Source organism: Piliocolobus tephrosceles, chromosome 8, assembly GCF_002776525.5.
Source record: "Piliocolobus tephrosceles isolate RC106 chromosome 8, ASM277652v3, whole genome shotgun sequence".
Lineage (NCBI taxonomy): Eukaryota > Metazoa > Chordata > Mammalia > Primates > Cercopithecidae > Piliocolobus > Piliocolobus tephrosceles.
In genome coordinates this window covers 11,538,824-11,560,233 of record NC_045441.1, presented here as the reverse complement: position 1 = coordinate 11,560,233, position 21,410 = coordinate 11,538,824, and the positions used below count along the sequence as shown (strand labels likewise).

General features: G+C 55.4%; 1 protein-coding gene across 3 annotated transcripts in view; it reads left to right on the top strand.

Moving 5' to 3' along the window:
* The window catches only part of DTX2 (deltex E3 ubiquitin ligase 2), a 50,416-nt gene that overhangs the window by 21,604 nt on the left and 7,402 nt on the right, over positions 1–21,410 (top strand). For 2 of the 3 annotated variants that reach the window (XM_026456628.1, XM_026456627.1), the window contains 4 exons: positions 2,099–2,455; positions 4,162–4,801; positions 14,061–14,161; positions 19,593–19,733. In XM_026456628.1, coding sequence (XP_026312413.1) covers positions 2,188–2,455; positions 4,162–4,801; positions 14,061–14,161; positions 19,593–19,733 — 1,150 coding nt within the window. In that variant the 5' untranslated portion in view covers positions 2,099–2,187. The remainder of the gene's footprint in view (positions 1–2,098; positions 2,456–4,161; positions 4,802–14,060; positions 14,162–19,592; positions 19,734–21,410) is intronic. The other variant, XM_023218723.2, reaches the window with a different exon arrangement.

Sequence of the window (21,410 nt, the reverse complement as noted above, 5' to 3'; positions counted from 1 at the left end):
CACTGTGTTAGCCAGGATGGTTTTGATCTCCTGACCTCATGATCCACACACCTCGGCCTCCCAAAATGCCAGGATTACAGGCTTGAGCCACCGCGCCTGGCCTGATTTTTTTTTTTTTTTTTTTTAGAGGTGGGGCCTCTTGTCACCCAGGCTAGAGTACCTTGGGATTATAACTCACTGCAGCCTCCAACTCCTGGGCTCAAGCCATCCTCCTGCCTCAGCCTCTTGAGTAGCTGGGACTATTGGCGTGCGCCTCCGCATCTGGCTAATTTTTAAATTTTCTGCAGAGATGGGATCTCACTATGTTGCCCAGGCTGGCCTCAAACTCCTGGGCTCAAACGACCCTCCTGTCCCAGCCTCCCTAAACACTGGCATTACAGGTGTGAGCCATCACACCCAGTCTCCTTGACCTCTTTCAGCCTTGGTTTCCTGTCCGTAAGTGAGAGAAATATCACCTTATCAGTCTGTGTGGCTTAGGAGAGACTAGGACATTTGATGTTGGTTGCTAAATGTTGGACCCTAGACCGGCACTCCAACAGCCAGTGCCATGGGGGGCGGCCATCATGTGGGGCATTTGCAGGCCTCTTCTCATTCAGACAACTGCAGGTGCTGACTGGAATCATTGTCCACCTTCACTCTGTCATTCTGAAGTGGTGTATAGAACATTCTAGAACACTCACCACGTGGCACGCCCCGGCTGGGTCCTGAAGATGCAGCTGTGAATGAGGCAGGCTTGGGGTTGCTGCCACCTGGGGAGGAGTAGAAGGACCGTGGTTACAGCCACGGGTGGATGCGGTTACTAGGGTTCTGGTCGGTGCTGTGGAGGGTGCAGAGGGCATGTGATGGGTCATCCTGAGTGACACAAGCTGGGCCTGGAGGATGTGGCGTGTTTGCAAGGGAAGAGGGTGGGCTGGAGCGACTACAAGGAGAAGGTCTCCGGAGGTGGGGAGCTTGGGATGTGGGGAAGAACTCGCTGGGCCTGGTGGCCGGTCAGCAGGGGCCAGGCAGGGGAGTGGGTCAGACAACCTTGCAGAGGCCAGAGAGGGGTGATTCGGTGCCCATCTAGGGCTTCCTTTGTGGTCAGTGATGCTTCCAGGGCACTCTGGAGACATGAGGAGCTAGAATCTGTGTCCCAGAACCCCTGCTCCTTTCCGAGACATGGTGGGTTCTCATCTTCAGCATGGTGGGTGCTAATAGGGAGGCTGAGATGGGTGGATCACCTGAGGTCAGGAGTTTGAGACCAGCCTGGCCAACATGGTGAAACCCCGTTTCTACTAAAAGTGTAAAAAAACTAGCTGGGCGCGGTGGCGCATGCCTGTAGTCCTAGCTACTTGGGAGGCTGAGGCAGGAGAATCACTGGAACCCACCTGGGAGGCGGAAGTTGCAATGAACCCAGATCACACCATTGCACTCCAGCCTGGGCGACAAGAGTGAAACTCCATCTCAATGAAAAAAGAAATGCATGCATGATGAAATGATACACTAAGCAGTTGGGCCAGAGGGGAATTACCAGTAGCAAGAAAGAAGCTGCGCTGGTGACTAGCACCCGGAATTTCCGCTGCTCTTTCTTCATGGGCCTGTGCGGCGGTAGGTAGGCTGCAGGATTGACTTTGAATTCTTCCTGGCTGCCAGAGTAAAGAGGCAGGATCAGGTTCTTGATTCATGGTGCCCTTAAGGTGTTAGGGTTAAGAAAAGTGAGCGTGAGACCAGGCGCGGTGGCTCACACCTGTGATCCCAGCACTTGGGAAAGCTGAGGCAAGTCGATCCCTTGAGGCTAGGAGTTTGAGACCAGCCTGGGCAACACAGACACCGTCTCTACAAAAAGGAAAAAAGTCAGCTGGGTGTGGCGGCAAATGCCTATTGTCCCAGCTGCTCTGGCGGCTGAGTTGTGAGGATTGCTTGAGCCCAGGAGTTTGAGGCTACCGTGAGCCAAGATCGCACTGCTGCACTCCAGCCTGGGTGACGGAGTGAGACTCTGTATCCAAAAAAAAAAAAAAATCAGCTGTGGAAAAGCATGGTGTGTTTCCCCTGCCCTGAGGCTGACTCTGCAGGGCTACTGCTGTACATTGGTAACTGCTCGTGTCTGTCCTGTTCACAGATCTGCCAGAGGCTCTGGGCAATGACCCCAGGACTCCAGGCCAGAGGGGTCTGAAGCCGTTTGGGAAAGCAGCAGGACTCCTTGGGAAGATGGCCATGGCCCCAAGCCCTTCCCTGGTGCAGGTGTACAGCAGCCCCGTGGCTGTGGCTGTGTGGGAATGGCAGGACGGGCTGGGCACCTGGCACCCCTATAGCGCCGCTGTCTGCAGCTTCATCGAGCAGCAGTTTGTCCAACAGAAGGGCCAACGCTTCGGGCTCGGGAGCCTGGCCCACAGCATCCCCTTGGGCCAGGCAGACCCCTCGCTGGCCCCTTACATCATTGACCTCCCCAGCTGGACCCAGTTCCGCCAGGACACCGGTAAGATGCTGTCTGCCTCTCGCACATATCTGGGCACCGCACCTGCTTTCCCACAGGCTCTGTGCCAGGTGTTGGGGTGATGGACGTGACCTACAGAGCTGCTCTCTCCCTGCAGCACACGTGGTGGTGGGTGGGTGCAGTGAGTGGGAATATCCACACAGATTGAGTGCAGCTCACAGTGAGACGCTGTGGGAGGCCCTCCCCCTTGTCTCGCAAAGCAGAAATGCCTGTCCCGACCGCAGAGGTTGGAGGGTCTCTTTGGCAGGCAGGCCAGCATGGAGGTGGTGCGCCATGGGAGTTCAGAGGGCCCTGCCCCACCACTCAATGGCTGTGTGCCCTGGGCAGGCAACTGCGCCCCTCTGCATGTGTGCACACTTCTGCTCTTTGGTCTGCGATGTGTTTTGATCTTTTTTTTTTTTTTTTTGAGACAGAGTCTCGCTCTGTTGCCCAGGCTGGAGTGCAATGGTGTGATCTCGGCACTGCAACCCTTGCCTCCTGGATTTGAGCAACTCTCCTGCCTCAGCTTCCCGAGTAGCTGGGATTACAGGCACCCACCACCACACCTGGCTAATTTTTGTATTTTTAGTAGAGACAGGGTTTTGCCATGTTGGCCAGGCTGATCTCGAGCTGCTGACCTCAGGTGATCTGCCTGCCTCAGCCTCCCAAAGTGCTGGGATTACAGGCGTGAGCCACTGCGCCTGGACCTGCAGTGTGTTTTGATCAGGATTATTGAGAATGAGGCACCAGTTTCCTCTTGGAGCCGTCCCTTCCTCCAATCCAGGGTGATTTTGTCCCCAGGGCCATCTGACAATGTTTGGAGACATTGTTGGTTGTCACAGCTGAGTGGGTGGGAGGTGGGGGTGCTCTTGGCATCTCGTGGGTGGAGGCCAGGGATGCTGCTCGCCGTCCTGCAGCGTATAGGGCTGGCCCTGTAATAAGGACTTATTGGCCCATAGTGTCACCAGTGCCGAAACTTGAGAAACTGGTTTTTCCTTTTTGTTTTTTTTCCAATTTTAATTTAAAATTGTTTTTAAAGTATGGGATTTTTTTTCTTTTTTTGTTTTTTGTAGAGACAGGGTCTCTGTCTCCCTGTGTTGCCCAGACTGGTCTTCAACTCCTGAGCTCAAGTGATCTTCCTGCCTTGGCCTCCGAAAGTGTTGGGATTACAGGCTTGAGCTATCACGCCCAGCCCTGGAAACTCTGTGTTAATCTTTGTCAGGAGTGTCGTAGAGTCTGTGAAAACTGTGGCTGTCAGTCAGCTCCCAAGTCATTGCCTTCACGTCGTGTGGAGTCAGCTGAGAAAGATAGCAGACAGGATAAATAATAACACCGAAATTGCATATTGTGGTGGAGAGCAGGAAGTGTTAATTGGGGAATGAAAGTGGCAGGTGTCATAGAGGCCGTCAATTTGAAGTTAGCTGGGTGTAGTGTCATGTGCCTGTAGTCCCAGTTCTTCAGGAGGCTAAGGCAGGAGGATCGCTTGAGCCCAGGAGGTCAAGGTGGCAGAGAACTATGATCACATCACGGCACTGCAGCCTGTGCGACAAAGGGGACCCTGTCTCTAAAAATAAATAAACAAATAGCAACATGACTGTGTACCTACTGTGCTCCTATTTGTTTATTTGGGCTGTTGAAGAAAGAATTTGAACGTTCGCTGTATTTTGGGGATGCTAGCAGACTAACCTTTTGTTTTTCTTTGAAAACAGGCACCATGCGGGCTGTGCGGAGACACCTGTTCCCCCAGCACTCAGCCCCTGGCCGAGGTGTCGTCTGGGAGTGGCTGAGCGACGATGGCTCCTGGACCGCCTACGAAGCCAGCGTCTGTGACTATCTGGAGCAGCAGGTGGCCAGGGGCAATCAGCTCGTGGACTTGGCCCCCCTGGGGTACAACTACACTGTCAACTATGCCACCCAAACACAGACCAACAAGACTTCCAGCTTCTGCCGCAGTGTGCGGCGCCAAGCAGGGCCGCCTTACCCGGTGACCACCATCATCGCTCCACCGGGCCACACGGGCATTGCCTGCTCTTGCCACCAGTGCCTCAGCGGCAGCGGAACTGGCCCCGTGTCAGGCCGCTACCGCCACTCCATGACCAACCTCCCTGCATACCCCGCCCCCCAGCACCCCCCCAACAGGACCGCTTTTGTATTTGGGACCCACCAGGCCTTTGCACTGTACAGCAAACCCTCACTCTCCGGGGCTCGGTCTGCGCCCAGGCTGAACACCACCAACCCCTGGGGCGCAGCTCCTCCCTCCCTGGGGAGCCAGCCCCTCTACCGCTCCAGCCTCTCTCACCTGGGACTGCAGCACCTGCCCCCAGGATCCTCCACTTCTGCTGCAGTCAGGTATCGTGGGCAACAGCCACTCGTTTTGTCTGCCCTGTGTTTCTGCTCTTACTTGGCTGGGAAGACTCAACCCAATTCCTACAGACGCGGCTCCTGCCCCCTGGGTGGTCCCTGCCATGGCATCTCATGTGCATGTGCCGTATGGGTGCTGAGGTGCCGTGGCCGTCCAGAGCCTACCTGACCTCTTGTACCCGAGTCCTGGTGGTCACCACACAGGTTAGAATCTACAGTCCTTTCACTCACGATGATGGGACCCTCCACGGGGAGCAGAGTTAGAGGCCTGTGGCCTCTGCTTGCGGGCTGCATGGCGAGCATTGTGCCCAAGAACACTGGGTCACTGCCTGTACACTGACTCCTGCCATGTGCCAGGTCGTGAAGACCCAGAGACCAGAACATCAGCCCTTACCCCTGAGCCCCAGTCTAGTGTAGGGGGCTGTTGGCGCGGTGTGAGGGAGGACAGAATGTAGAGCATGTGGCAGTGGCTGCAGGTGGCATGGGTGACCTGGCCCTCTGCTGATGCAGCCCAGCCCAGAGTGCCTGGTAAAGCACTCAGCTCCTTGAGAGAAAGATAATGATGCCACGGGCCCGGTGCAGACCAGAGCAGGTAGCATTTAAAGTGAGGAGATTGGCCAAGCACAGAGGCTGACACTTTTAATCCCAGCATTTTGGGAGGCCAAGGCAGGAAGATCATTTGAGCCCAGGAGTCAGAAACCAGCCTGAGCAACATAGTGAGACCTCATCTCCACACACAAAAAAAACTTTTAATTAGCCAGGCATGGTGGTGCACACCTGTGATCCCAGCTGCTCAGGAGACTGAGGCAGGAGGATCGCTTGAGCCCAGGAAGTCGAGGCAGCAGTGAGCTGTGATCGTGCCACTGCACTCCAGCCCCTAGGCGACAGAGCGAGACCCTGTCTTAAAGCTGGGCCCAGTGGCTCACGTGTGTAATCCCAGCACTTTGGGAGGCCAAGGTAGACGTATCATCTGAGGTCAGGAGTTCGAGACCAGCCTGGCCAATATGGTGAAACCCCATCTCTACTAAAAATACAAAAATTAGCCAGGCATGGTGGTCAGCACCTATAATCCCAGCTACTTGGAAGGCTGAGGCAAGAGAATCCCTCGAACCCAGGAGGTGGATGTTGCAGTGAGCTGAGATCACGCCACTGTACTCCAGCCTGGGTGACAAAGAGTGAAACTCCATCTCAAAAAAAAAAAAAGATAAAATGAGGAACACCCCTGGATTTCCCTGGATTTGGCCAAGGTGAATGCCCTGGGCTGGCCGTAGCCCTCTGACACTCTGGCTGACTTGGGGCTTCGTCATTCATTATTGAGAGTGTTGGGCTTGGAGCACATTTTGAGAATTCAGAGTGGTAGCTGGGACGGGGCTTTCTGAGAGTGTGCTGGTGTGGGTGGTGAGGTAGTGTGTGGGCACTGACCCTGGTTAGCATCCTGCTGCCTCCCTGCTCACTGGCCCACCCCTGCCTACCGCACCCACGTCAAGGGCTGAAACTTCTCAGGGTGGTCGAGACCTCCTTGGCAACTTCTCGGACCTCTAGTATTTTTTCAGACTGTGTTTCTGAGGACCCTGCCAGTTTGTGTAAGACACAGTGACAGCGCCTCCCACTTATTGGTTCATGTCATGTGCCAGGCCCTCCTGAGCAGGCTGCGTGAGTGACTTCACTCATGCCACGACGCGCTCAGGCTGAGCAGTGCTCTTCACTTACAGGCGAGCACATCCAGGCCCATGAGGTTGGCAACGCAGCCAGCAAGTGCCAGAGCTGGGATTCAGCCCAGGCCCCAAGAGTGCGCTATCTGGGGCACATGGGGAGTTGTTGATGCTCCCGGGAAGGCAGGGGGCTCTTTTAATACATTTTAATTTAATTTTATTACTATTTTTAGAGACAGGGTTTTGCTGTGTCACCCAGGCTAGAGTACAGTGGTGCAGTCATGGTTCACTGCAGGCTCGAACTGCTGTACTCAAGTGATCCTCCTGCCTCAGCCTCCTGAGTAGATGGGACCACAGGTGTACACTACCACACCCGGCTAATTTTTCAGTTTTATGTATCGGCAAGGTCTTGCCATGTTGTCCAGGCTAGTCTTGAATTCCTGGCCTCAAGCAATCTTCTTGCCTCAGCCTTCCAAAGTGCTGAGATTATAGGCATGAGCCATCACACCTGGCCCAAAAGGCCTCCTGAGGGATGAGCTAGGAGGAGGCCAGTAGACAGGAGGGTGACGGGCCTTGCGTGAGTCAGAGTTTTCACGGGCGTCCTCTGCCAGGAGTTGGGGCACGTGCATCTGAGATCTTTCTGGGAGTTTCGAGTACAGGAAGGTGTTATTGGGGTTCTCTGAGGACATAGACGTAGGCAAGTCGGGCTCAGGGAGGTGCTGCCTCAACTTCCCGCCCTGAATATCTGGGTCAGCCTGTTTCAGAGAACAGTGTCCTCTATCCACAGGCCCAGGAGGGTTCTTAGAGGCACTGGGACTTCTGTCAGCTCCGTTTCACCCAGCCTCCCGGAGCTTCTTAAGTTCTTAGGAATTATTTTGAGGCAAATTTCTGGATAGTGCTAGAGTGGGATTCTGGAGTTGAGTCTAGTGACTTAATATGGCTTTGTTCCTTTCTCCTGGTATTGGGCCCCACTAGTCTTTACTAAACCATTTCTGTTTCCCCCAGTATTTCTCTGGGGTCCTTATCCCTAGCCTGAGGGCCTACAGAAGTGCTGATGTGGGTCCTACTGGTGTGGGCCAGGCAAGTTACAGAAAAGAAGGTGGCTGGGCCAGTCTGTCTGCCCTTGGTGCTGGGCTGGGCATGCTGTGTCTTGCCCCACATTGTAAGTCAGGAGGGAACCAGGCCAGCAGGCTCTGTTAGTAGAAACAGCCTCAAAGGGGCCTGTCTCCTGGGGTAGGTGTAGGTGCATCCTGATTCCTTTGGTTTTCTTGGAGCTGGAGAGGTGTAATTCACCTGCACGGGCCTATCCACGTGCTGAAAAACAGGTTTTTCCCCTGCCTGATTTGTAGTGAGGCCCCCTGCAGTTAACTAACCCTCCTCTGATGGGTATAGAGCCAGATAGGGCTTAGTAAATACCTGACCTCTTAACCTAGCAGGCGGCAAGGTTCTCACAGCCAAGTGCTTGTCAACAGCAGCAGGTGAAAGTTGCCTTGGATGTGAGGGGGGCAGGCAGGGCAGGCAGGGCCCGTCTAGAGCCAGCGGCATGGGCTGGGGAGGCCCGAGAACCGACTTTTTACTGGCAGCCACTAGAAATACCATGTGAGCGCATGAAATCGAAAAATTTCCAAACTCATGTGCACAGCTTCCACGTGCCCCCTGAGAATAGGCCGTGATACAAGAAAGCGTGTCATCTGGGGCTGAGTTGCTGGGTGGCAGTAGATTTCCTGGTAGCTGAAGTTGATTCCTTTAAGCATCAGAACTTGTGTTTCAGTGATGTTGGATGGAAATCTTTCCTAAATGTGTCATGCACGCTCTTGTCTCCCTTAATGGAGAGGGTGTGGCACTGCATAGCACTTGCATGGCTTGGGGTGGTGGTTATGACCAGCAGTCTGTCACAGCTCAGCAAGGTGAAGCCTGTGGACGTTTTGCTCTGTGCCGAATGGCTCAGTGGCCCTACAAAACTGCGCCCGCTCAGCTCTTGGTGGCTTGCTGCTGTGGTGGGCAGCTGCTGCTGCTCCTGCCCTTGCCTCTGAAAGAACTCACTTCCTCTCCCTCCTGCGGCCGCCTGTCTTTTGGCTTGTGGGATTGGAGTCATGGGGCCCAGATGGGGCCTTGCTCCTGACTTATGGTAGGCCCCGGGTCTCTTCTCTCTTTATTTTTTTCTTCTTTCTTTTCTTTTTCTTTGCTTTTTGTTTTGTTTTGGGTTTTGTTTTTTTTTTTTTTTTTTGACACGGAGTCTGGCTTTGTCGCCCAGGCTGGAGTGCAGTGGCCAGATCTCAGCTCACTGCAAGCTCCGCCTCCTGGGTTTACGCCATTCTCCTGCCTCAGCCTCCCGAGTAGCTGGGACTACAGGCGCCCGCCACCTCACCCGGCTAGTTTTTTGTATTTTTTAGTAGAGACGGGGTTTCACCGTGTTAGCCAGGATGGTCTCGATCTCCTGACCTCGTGATCCGCCCGTCTCAGCCTCTCAAAGTGCTGGGATTACAGGCTTGAGCCACCGCGCCCGGCCTGTTTTGGTTTTTTTAAGAGACAGGGTCTCACTCTGTCACCCAGGCTAGAGTGAAGTGGCATGATCATGGCTTACTGCAGCCTCAAACTCCTGGGCTCAAGGGATCCTCCTGCCTCAGCCTCCTGAGTGGCCAGGACTATAGGCTTGTGCCACTGTGTCCAGCTAATTTTTAAAATTTTTTGTAGAGACGGGTCTCACTATATTGCCCAGGCTGGTCCCAAACTCTTGGCCTTCCGAAGCACTGGGATTACAAGTGTGAGCCACTGTGCCCTGCCTCTTCTTCTTTTAAGCTGAGGGAGGGTTGGACTGGTCAGTTTCTGAGGTTGCCTTCTGCTCTGTTGTGGTGGTGGTTTTCAGGATGTAGTTAGGGCCCTACAGGAAAGTACCTGGTGGACCTTAGGGCCTGGCTTCACCTCCCTCTGCTCCTGCAAGACCTGGACCCCACGGATATTTGTCCTGGGTCTCATCACTGCCCTGGCGGCCGTTGGGAATCATCCTCATAGGTAGAGGAATTGAGGCTCAGGAAGGGGACTTGCCATGCCCAGCACACACGGCTTTGAGCGGGAGCATACGCTTGTAGCATCGTCTCCAGCCTCTGCAGCTCATGGGACTGGCTGCCAGCCCCAATCCCAGAGGGTGTGGCCTTGGAGAGGGGCTTTGGATCTCCTTCCTCTCCGGCCTCCTGGCTTTACCCCTCGCCCTGCATAGAAAACTCAGAGTCCTCATGTGTCACGTTTCCCACGCTGTCTGGGATCTCCTGGAGATGATCACAGACAGGAAAGCCAGGGAGGGCCTAATAGGTGGACCAGGAGTCGGGGAGAGGAGGAGGGTGCCTGAGGTCATGACTATAGGGACTTCTCAGAGAAGGACACTTCGGGGGGCAGTTGGTGCCCCCATCTGGGAACGTTCTGCAGGTCCGAGCCCTCTGAGGATGATGAGGGCGATTGATAACCTCTGAGGTTCCATCCACCCCGGGGGGCCCCCATCTTGGGAACCTCTGTATCCTTGTATGGTTCAGTTCCTAGAGGTCACAGCAGGGACACACACCAGGGAGGAACTGTGATTTTATGGGGGAAGTGGTGACATTTTTAGAGCTTTTTACAGAACACACTCCTGGTTTCCTGCTCTCCAGTCACAGGGTGAGCGCCCATTGGAAGCCTCACTGTGCTTCTGCTTTCCGCTCTAGTCCGTGGAAGCAAGGACTTCTTGTTCGTTCTTGTTAGAACAGACGCAAGCCTTCTCGTTCAGATATATGCCTCTCCCTGGTGAAGGAAGACCTCACTTCCTGGGATTTTTCTGTGGGGTGGAGCAGTCAGGGACCCCACTTCTGGTGGGGGTGGTGGGAGGAGGAGCACCATGGGCTTAGAGCCCCTCTGGGCCAGTGACGCCTAGCCTGCTGCATAGCCCATTTGTTTTGTAGACTTGCAGTGCCAAACTTCAGCTTTCTGGGCTCTAACTAAGGGCTTGAGCTCAGTGCTGCCCTAAAGGGTCCTGAATGCCTTCACTTACAGAACCTTAGAGTTGTAGAGACCATCAGAGATGATCCACTTTCCTTTAAAAAAAAAAAAAAAAAAAAAGGACAAGAGGGCTGGGCAGGTGGCTCACACCTGTAATCCCAACGTTTTGGGAGGCCGAGGTGGGTGGATCACTTGAGTTCAGGAGTTCAAGACTAGCCTGGCCAATATGGTGAAACCCTGTTTCTACTAAAAATACAAAGATTAGCCGGGCACCGTGGCGAGCTCCTGTAATCCCAGCTACTTGGGAGGCTGAGGCAGGAGAATTGCTTGAGCCTGGGAGGCAGAGAGGTTGCAGTGAGCCAAGATCACGCCACTGCACTCCAGCCTGGGCGACAGAGCGCAAGACTCTGAGGGAAAAAAAAACGGTGGGGAAGAGTTGAAACCGGCTAAGGGGAGGGGTTTGCTCCAAATGAATGAAAATGTGAGTGTTCAGTAGAGCCAAGACCTTGACCCAGGTGTCCAGACTCCCTGCCCTTCTTGGCATTATCAGGGCCCCCAGATCCACTGCCAGCCTTGCCTTTGGATTGGGAGTAGGCGAGGAGAACGAGAAGCTGCTGTTTGCGTAGCACGGCCACAGAGGCAATCCTGTTTGAGAACAGTGAACAAACAAACTCAGACCATGCATGGTGGCTCATGCCCATAATCCCAGTGCTTTCGGAGGCCAAGGTGAGAGGATCTCTTGGGGCCAGGAGTTTCAGACCAGCCTGGACAACATAGCAAGATTCTGTTTATAATATATATTTTTAAAAAACTAGCCAGGTGTGGTGGTGCTCACCTGTAGTCCCAGCTTCTCAGGAGGGTGAGGCAGGAGGATCACTTGAGCCTGGGAGGTAGAGGCTGCAGTGAGCTATGATTGTACCACTGCACTCCAGCTAAGGGCTTGAGCTCCAACAGAGCAAGAGCCCAACTCTATGAGCCCAGCATGCTTCCCCCGTGTCACTCTGCTGGCATGACCCTACCTCTAAAAAAAAAAAAAAAGAAATATGATGACTTAAAACCAAATGAGTGGCCAGGTGTAGTACCTCATGCCTGTAATCCCAGCACTTTGGGAGGCTGAGGTGGGCAGATCACCTGAGGTCAGGAGTTTGAGACCAGCCTGGCCAACATGAAGAAACCCCCGTCTCTACTAAATATACAAAAATTAGCCGGGTGTGGTGGCATACGCCTGTAATCCCAGCTACTCGGGAGGCTGAGGCATGAGAATTGCTTGAACCTGTGAGGCAGATGTTGCAGCAAGCCAAGATCACGCCACTGCACTCCATCCAGCCGGGGCACAGAGTGAGACTCTGCCTCAAAAAAAATAAATACAAAGACCAAATGAGTGACCTGAACATAATCGTTGTAGGGAACAAAACCCTCATATTAAAAACAAACAAAAAAAACCTTTATTTTATAGTAATTAGGTTTCCAGAAAAGTTAACAAAAATAGTTGAGTTTCCATATCTCCCTCATCTGGCTGCTGACATTAACATCTTTCATAACCATGGTGCAGTTGTCAGAACCAGAAAATTACCACTGGTTGGCCGGGCCCGGTGGCTCACTCTGGTAATCCCGCACTTTGGGAGGCCAAGGCAGGCAGATCACGAGGTCAAGAGATCAAGACCATCCTAGGCAACATGGCGAAACCCCATCTCTACTAAAAATACATAAATTAACCGGGCTTGGTGGCATGTGCCTATAGTCCCAGCTACTTGGGAGGCGGAGGTTGCAGTGAGCCAACATCATACCACTGCACTCCAGCCCGAGCAACAGAGTGAGACTCCGCCCCCTCCCCCCTGGCCCCCCGCCAAAAAGAAAGAAAATTACCACTGGTACAATATTCTCAAGTTTTTTTCTTCTTGATTTTTCACCAGTTTCCCACTACTGTCCTCTTTCTGTCCCAGGATCCAATCCAGGGTCCCACTTCGCTTCCAGTTCTTATTCTCCCCGTCCTCCTCTGGGCTGGAACAGTTTGTCAGTCTTTATCCTTCATAACCTTGTTACTTTCATAGAGGTGCTTTGTTGAATGTCCCTTAATTTGAGTTTGTCTTAAGTTTTCTCGTGTTTGGACAAAGATAATGCCCTTCATTATTTCTTTTTTGACAGAGTCTCCAGCCTGGGCTGGAGTACAGTGGTGAGATCATAGCTCACTGCAGCCTTGAACTCCCAGGCTCAAGTGATCCTCCCGCCTCAACCTCTCAAGTAGCTGGGGCCACAGGTGCATGCCACCACACCTGGCTAGTTTTTTCTCTTTTAGAGATGGGGTCTTGATTGTTGCCCAGGCTAGATAATGCATTTTTGACATTAAATCCCCCCAAAATGGTGATGTGTCCCTCCGAGAGCATCGTATCATGGGGTTTATGACACTGACTTGTCTGTTACTGGTGATGAAGGTCATGAGCATTTGCTAAAGTGGTTTCTGCCAGGTTTCTCCTCTAAATAGGTGCTATGAGAATCTGCATTTTTTGTTTGTTTTGAGATGGAGTCTCGCTCTGTTGCCCAGGCTGGAATGCAGTGGTATGATCTTGGCTCTTTGAAACCTCTGCTGCCCAGGTTCAAACGATTCTCCTGCCCCAGCCCCCCAAATAACTGGGATTACAGGCATCTGCCACCACGCTTGGCTAAGTTTTGTAGTTTTAGTAGAGACGGGATTTCACCATCTTGGCCAGGCTGGTCTTGAACTTCTGACCTCATGATCCACCCACCTCGACCTCCCAAAGTGCTGAGCCACTGCGCCCGGCTATTTTTTTTTTTTTTTTTTTTTTAGACGGAGTCTCACTTTGTTGCCCAGGCTGGAGTGCAGTAGTACGATCTCAGCAACCTCCACCTCCCGGTTCAAGTGAGTCTCCTGCCTCAGCCTGCCGCATAGCTGGGGCTACAGGTGCGTGCCACCATGCCCAGCTAATTGTTTGCATTTTTAGTAGAGACGGGGTTTCTCCATGTTAGGATGGTATCAATCTCCTGACCTTGTGATCCGCCTGCTTCAGCCTCCCAAAGTGCTGGGATTACAGGCGTGAGCCACCGTGCCTGGCCCGAAAGACTGCATTTTGCTAACACTAGTGGGTGTAAAATATCTTTTTATTTTCTTTATTCACAATAGGTATGAAACAGTTGTTTTCAGAGTCTTTTTTTTTTTTTTGGAGACAGGTTCTCACTCTGTCGCCCAGGCTGGACTGCAGTGATGTGATCATGGCTCACTGCAGCCTCAGCCTCCTGGGTTCAAGCCGTCCTCCTGCTTCAGCCTCCCAAGTAGAGGTGTGCACCACTGCTCTTGGCAGACTTTTTAAATTTTTTGTGGAGATGGAGTCCCACTGTGTTGCCCAGGTTGGCCTCAAACTCCTGGCCTCAAGTGATCCTCCCACCTCATCCTCCCAAAGTGCTGAGATTACAGGTGTGAGCCACCACACCCCTCCTGAGTCCTTTGAATTGCCCAGGAAAGCAAAACCAAAGGCCTCTACACAGAGGCACCCAAGGAGCATGAAAACGTGAAGGCACCTCAGTGACTCCCACTTGGCCACGACACAGTGTTTCTCTCGCTCTCGTTTCTGATAAGTCAGCAGCACCGTAAGCTTTGCTCTTTTCTCCCCCAGTGCCTCCCTCCCCAGCGGTCCGTCCTGCAGCCTGGGGAGCGTCCCTGCCACTGTGCCCGTGCAGATGCCAAAGCCCAGCAGAGTCCAGCAGGCGCTCGCAGGTAGGTGCCTGCCCTCGGGCTGCAGAGCAATCTGCTCCGCAGGACTCAGTGGGGAAGAAATTGTGATGTGGGGCCTTGTCACCCTCTGGACCCTCAGGGAGAGCCAAAGGGGCTTCCTAGGGGAGCAGTGCCTCTTGTGATGGTGTCCCCCCAGAGTGAGCCCAGGCACCCCTCCTTTGGCTCTCTGGGGACATGGGGCCTGATGATGGTGGGTGCTCGGGTGCAGAACTTTTCACATCCTTTAACATTTTTGCATTGAATTGCATTGTATTTAAATAGTCACTTTCCTGTCCTGAAATGCTTTAAACATTTCCTTAAAGGAGCCCTTTGGGGAATTAATAGACCTATTTCAGCTGTAATTACTCTTATATCTTGAATAAGAAGCACCTTTTGGCTCCAGCCAGGTCTTGTGCTGTACTAACCATACATCTTACATCTTGGAACTGTTTTGGGTTTGGTTTAGTTTGGTTTTTTTCGTGAAACAGAGTCTCGCTCTGTCACGCAGGCTGGAGTGCAGTGGCGCTAACCCAGCTCACTGAAGTCTTAAACTCCTGGGCTCAAGCAATGCTTTCACCTTAAGGATCCTTAAAAATACCTACCACCGGCCCCCGCACCCATTCTGTTTCAGCAGCCTGGCTAGCAGGGTTTGCAGAAGCTCCGCACATGGCAGGGTTTTGTTTTGTTTTTTTTTCTTTTTTCTTTTTTTGAGACAGAGTCTGTCTCTGTCACCCACGCTGGAGTATAGTGGCCGGATCTCGGCTCACTGCAACCTCTGCCTCCCAGGTTCAAGCAGTTCTTCTGCCTCAGCCTCCCGAGTAGTTGGGATTACAGGTGCCTGCTACCACACCCAGGTAATTTTTGTATTTTTAGTAGAGATGGGGTTTCGCCATATTGGCCAGGCTGGTCTTGAACTCCTGACCTCAAGCGATCCACCCACCTTGGCCTCCCAAAGTGCTGAGATTACAGGCATGAGCCACAGTACCTGGCCTTTTTTTTTTTTCCTTGGTTTTTTTTTTTTTTTTTTTTTTTTTGATACGGAGTCTCGCTCTGTCACCCAGGCTGGACTGCAGTGGCCGGATCTCAGCTCACTGCAAGCTCCACCTCCCGGGTTCACGCCATTCTCCTGCCTCAGCCTCCCGAGTAGCTGGGACTACAGGCGCCCGCCACCTCGCCCGGCTAGTTTTTGGTATTTTTTAGTAGAGACGGGGTTTCACCGTGTTAGCCAGGATGGTCTCGATCTCCTGACCTCGTGATCCGCCCGTCTCAGCCTCCCAAAGTGCTGGGATTACAGGCTTGAGCCACCGCGCCCAGCCTTTTTTCTTGTTATAAGAGACAGGATCTTGCTGTGTTTCCCAGGCTGGTGTGCAGTGGTGCAGTCATAGCGCACTGCAGCCTCCAACCCCTGGGCTGAAGCGATCCTTCTGCCTCATCGTCCTGAGTAGCTGGGATTACAGGCACATGCCACCGTGCCCGGCTAGTTTTTTATTTTTTATAGAGACAGGGTTTTACTATGTTGCCCAGGCTGGTCTTGAACTCCCAGGCTCAAGCCATCATCCTGCTTTGGCCTCCCAAAGCGCTGGGATTCCCATCACGAGCTGCCGCGCCCAGCTGAGGTTATTTTCTAACTTCTGGAAAGTGCGAGGTATGTAAGGAGGTGGATGGCACCGCCGTTGCTCACAGGGTGATGTAGCAGAATTCAGTGAGTTGGTGTTTTAGGTGAGTCGCTGTCATAGTGCAGGGTGGCTGAGAGGGGACAAGTCTGGAGGCAGGGCGGCTAGTGCAAAGCCTGATCTCAGAGCTGGGGGCACCAGCCAAGGCCTGACCAGCTTCAAGGCAGTGGAGTGGAGGAGGAGGTTTGGCTTGAAACATTCCGAGGCAGGAACCATCAGGCTGGGGGTTGTGAGGGGGGATTGGGGGTAGACTGAGGCCTGCTGGAGCGCAGCCAGTCATGACTGAGGAGCAGCCTGGGGCTTGGCGTGTGTGAATTCATTTCATCCTTAAATCACTGAGGTAGGGGCTTTTGTTCCCATTTTCATTAGAGGAAACAGGCTTGGAGAATTTAAAAATTCTCTGCCAGCCCTTGGCAGAGCTGAGACACAGCCCCGGGCCTTCTTGTCTATGATAGTTTGGTGCTGCTGAGTCTGGGGGGAGGTTTGGAGGGGTGATGGCTGTGGAGTGGCCAGTGGAGCTGTTCTGGGGCAGTGGGATTTGGCTGTGGGCCTCAGAAGAGCAGTTTGGGGTGGAATGGGGTGCCCTTGACCCCTTATTGGAGCGTGTGTGCTAGAGACCGCGGGCGGGACTCTGGGAAGAAAAGCCTGAAGAGAAAATGAAGGAGCAGCCAGAGAGGTGGGGGCAGGAGGGAGAGGAGCTGGAGTGGGGCAGGGGAGATGGAATGAGCAAGACACACTGGCCAGAAAGTCCCTGCCCACTGAAGTCACCATGCAGCGCCGTGGGGAAGTCACAGTGTACCGTGTATGCGCGTGTGCGTGGGCGGCCGTGGTGGTGTTGGAGACAAGTTGCGGGTAAACAGACGGGGCCCCCACACGGTTCCTCATGGCCCAGTTCCTTCCAGCTCTGGGGCTGTCGCGAGCCTTCGTGGCCAGGCCTGACAGTGACCTCTGAGGCCATGACACAGATCTGAGTGCCCTGGATGTGGAGTTACCACCTGCCCCCTTCCTCTGCTCTTGAGGCTGAAGGTCTTATCCAGGCTGTGTCCCAAATTGTCCATCCTGTTCCCTGCTCCTGTGGCTCTCAGAGCAATCCTGGAGCAAAGCAGGTATTTTAATGTCCATTTTACTTGTGGGGAAACAGATTCGGGAAGCTGGTTCAGGCCTAAGGAAATAGGAGAGCCTGGAGGCTGTGTAGTGTGCTGCCTCCCCCAGTTCAAGGCCCAGTGTTGGTACCTGTTGGGGCAGCGTTGTCTGGGGGAGCAGGGAATGAGAGGAGCCTGGCCAGCACCCCAGAGCCAGAGCTGGAGAGCGGTGTCCTGTCACCCTGGCGTGCTTGTGGGTTGAGGAATTATACCATGCCCAGCTGCAGAGACGAGTCTTTGCGCACAGGGTTTTGCAAGGAGGTTTATAACCAGGAGGTCATGCTTTGGAAGGACTGGGTGCTGGAGGCACTGCTTCCAGGTGACAGGGCCTCCAGGTGACAGCTCCCCTGGCCGTGGCATAGCCCAGCCCCTCCTTTATCGGGTGGGGGTAGGGACTGTGAGGCTGGGGCCAGGGTCTCCACCCCTCATCTGGTCACAATAGCGGTCCATCCACAGCTCACACTGCTGCCCGGGGCAGGGGTGGGTGTCAGGTGCTGCTCAGCTGGTGAGGGCTGGCACTAGGCTCGAACCCAGGCTGGGGAGGTCAGAGCACACAGAGGAGAGGCTTGGATCTCAGCCCTGGCCCTGGGTGTTAGAAGGAGGGGTGTCTGCAAATGGGAAGTGAGTGGGGGCTTCACTCCTCAGGGCTCTGACAGCAGGAATCCTCCCAGATGGGTGGAGAAAAAGGCTGTGGCCCTCTGAGTTATTCAGGTGATTTGGGGGCTGTCAGGAGTTTGGGGGGCTGTCCCTAGCCCTCCTCCTCTCCAGGCTTCTGGATTGAAACTTGTGTGTTTGTGACTTGAATTCAGGGGAGTGGGTCCGGCGTTGAAAAGGACACGCGTATCACTCACACACGCGTGGCCTCCTGGGGGCTGGTGGCGGCCCAGGGATGTCTTCATTCCTCAGCAAACACAGAGGGCTGCAGGCCTCCCAGGGACCAGGCACTGGAGATGCAGCTGCGGGCGGGACCTCGTGGAACTGGTGCTGAGGGAAGACAGTCCACAGAAACAGAGGAGAGTGCATAGCAGGAGGAGTCCAGCAGAGCGGCGCAGGAGGCTTGGAGGCACAGGCCCCGTCAGGCGGTGTTCAGGGAAGGCCTGCCCACCGAGGCAGTGCTGCCGGAGAACCCTGGGTAGGGAGACGTGTTCTGGTCTTTGATCCTCCCAGAGGACGCGGGCAGTGCAGAGGCACCAGGTTCTCTTGAGGGAAACTGCACCTGTCCCTGTCCTCTCCCATCTCTCTGCCACCGCGCCCGCTTGTCCTTCTCTCCACCCAACATTCAGTTTCCACAGGAACCGCATTTGAGCCAGGAACAAGCTTGGGACGTTGGGGGCATTATGCTCCCGGGCTTGAACTTCCGTCCTCTGGTGCACGCTTTGGTGTCTCCTGCTGGGCGGCCACTGCAACTCACCCTGCCCGCCTTGGCTGGCCTCCGCTTCTGGTGGAGGCTGGTGGCTGGCCTCCGCTTCTGTCCCCACAGCCAGGCACATGTGCCGGGTTGAGAAACTTTGTTCTTCTAGTGGGGGCGCCGTGGCTGGCCTGGCCGCCCCTCACCCCTGAGTCACGCCCTCTGTTCCTGGGTGGGGAGTGGGGTCCAGGAGGGCTGGGATCTCTACCAACTCCCCCGGCACTCGGCTGTGCCCAGCCTCTGAACCAGGTTCTGCAGACCCTGGAAGCCACCTTAAGGGATGGCTAAGAAGCTCTGGGCTTCCCCTTTCCCTGGAGAGGAGGTGCTTTTGACCTGACTGACGAATGACAGGGAGGACCGGGGAGCTGGCACTATGGAGAGCGGGGTAGGCCGAGGGTGTGGCAGGAACGGGTTTGTCCAGCAGGAGGACACGCTGTGTCCCAGGAAGTGCTAGGTCATCAGGGAGCACAAAGGAAGCAGTGTCAGAGGAGTCTCCCCGGGACAAGTGTGGGGCTCCCTGCAGGTACTGGGCAGCGGTGAGCTCTGGAGAGAGTAGCCGGTCCGTCTCAGGATAGCTGCTGACCGCAGGCCCACCCTTGCCTGAGGGCATCATAGCCACAGCCTGGGGCTTTGCTGCAGCCCAGCCCTCACAGGATGAGGACGCTGCGCTGTGGGAGCAGGCCCAGGGGCCATGTTCCTGCCCATCCACCCCAGTGCTGTTGCTGAAGGCCGTGGCACCCAGATCAGCCAGGAGGGGCATGGAGCCCACACAGCGAGGGCCGGGTGGAGGCTGGAGGCCTGGTAACCCCAAGCCAGGAAGGCCCGGGGCCTCCTGGGGAAGCTAAGCCCTTGGAGCCAGCCCCACCCTGGAAACCCCATGCCCTGGGCGGCTTCCTGGAGTGGTGTCCTCCGCCCTCTGCTCTCCTGAAGTCACGGGCCCCGTCCGGTCCCCACCTGCACACTGAGGGCATGGGCTTGTCTGTGGGCCCTGGGACCAGGGCTACCATGAGCCAGGCTGCCCCACCCTCTGGTTCCTGGCCTGGGTAGTCCTGGCAGCCCCTAGAGGCTGCATTCCCCAGGGAGACCTGTGGGTCCCTGTGGCCGTTGATGGTGTCACGTCGTTGGCCTGAGCAGAGTTTGTTGGCGTCACATGCCGAATGAATCTTCTAATGTCTCTCCTTCTCTGCATGTCTGATCTCACACCCGTGCAGGCATGACGAGTGTTCTGATGTCAGCCATTGGACTCCCCGTGTGTCTTAGCCGCGCACCCCAGCCCACCAGCCCTCCCGCCTCCCGTCTGGCCTCTAAAAGTCACAGCTCAGTTAAGAGATTGAGGAAAATGTCCGTGAAAGGTAGTTCCTGTTCCCAAAAGCTCTCTGGCCTTTGCTAAGCCTCCTTCCAGCCTCGCTGCCTCTGACTCTCCTGCACAGACGCTCTTCCTTCTCTCTGCGCCCAGTCTCCTGTGGGAAGGGGCTCAGTGGCCCTTCTCCCTGCCCTCACTCGGCAGCAGAGGCGGCCCCTGGAAGCTGACTTTCCGCCGCAGCCCGAGTTCAGCTCCTCTCCTCTAGTCACAGCTGCCATGAGGGGGGCTTGTTCTTGAGGACTTTGCGATTTTTGTAAGCAACAAGTTGTGGGTGATAGGTCAGGATGCGGGGACAACCGTCCCTTCTGCCAGGGCCAGCATGTGTCTCCAGAAAGGCCCCCAGACAGTGGCCCAGGTCTGCTGCCCTGGCCCCCAGCCCTGTGTGGCCGCCACGTGGGCTGCTTGAGAGGGGTCCCTTGGTGACCCCTGCCCTGCTCGTTGCATGGCCAGGGAAGGAGGGGCTTTAGGACCGACCACAGCAGGTCCCGAGAGTTACAGCAAGACTTGCTCTGCGCAGCCTGTGATGATCAAGTTCTGAACCTTTCCCAAGCGGGTGCTGGCCCTGCTTCCACCCCCGGGCTGCGGAAGTGTGGACTGCAGCCAGTCCAGACTCTCTCGAGTGGGCGTGGTGGCGGGCAGGGAGGGTGGCCGTGGTCCTGCTGGCCCTCAGTGGCTGTGTCATCTCAGTAGGTCCTCCCGGAGCCTCCGCTTAGCAGAGGGGCTGGGCAAGGACTAGGAAGTACTCGAAGCGCCTGGCATGCGGCAAGGGTGGCTTACGATCGTGTCTGACCGCCAGCCCGCAGGCGAGGAGGTGCGCTCGGAGGGGTGGGCCTTGAGCTCCTACCCTCAGCCCAGGGCTCTGCACGCCCTGCCCTTCCCCTGCCCTGGGGAGGAGCCGGACTCGTTGGCAGGCCGGGCTGGCAACCTTCTGTGGCACTTGGGTTGACCTGGGAAGGACAGGCTCTTGGCGGGTCACCTGGCTGGCCCCTTTTGAGACACGTGGCTAATGGAAAGCTCCCTTCCATTCTGAAAAGCTGCAAGGGCTGGGGTGGATGGGCTGGAGTGGGATGCTGTGCCCGGCCTCACCAGCGCTGGGAAGAGGCGAGGCGCAGCCCAGGCTCACCCAGAGATGGCTCTGGAATTGGCAGGCTTTTCTAAAGGAAAAGGCCCCCCTCAGCTTGAGTAGGGCATTCCAGCCACACGGAGGGCCACCCTGAGCTGGGGAACCATCGTTCTGGTCTGGCGTTCTCGCCACAGTGACTGGAGTGTGGGTTCGGGCAGTCTGGATGGGTGTGTGGAGGGGTGGGGTGTTTGAGGTGTGGGGTGTGTGGAGGGGTGAGGTGTGTGGAAGTGTGGGGGGCCGTGGAGGTGTGTGGGGTGTGTGGAGGTGTATGGAGGTGTGGGCTGTGTGGAAGTGTGTGGAGGTGGGTGTGTGCAGGTATGTGGGGTGTTTGAGGTGTGGAGTGTGTGAGGTGTGTGGAGTGTATGGGGTGTGTGGGGGGTGTGTGGAGGTGTGGGTTATGTGGGGGGGTGGGGGGGGGGGGGGGGGGGGGGGGGGGGGGGGGGGGGGGGGGGGGGGGAGGGGGGGGGGGGGGGGGGGGGGGGGGGGGGGGGGGGGGGGGGGGGGGGTGTGTGGAGGTGTGGGTTATGTGGGGGTGTGGGTGGA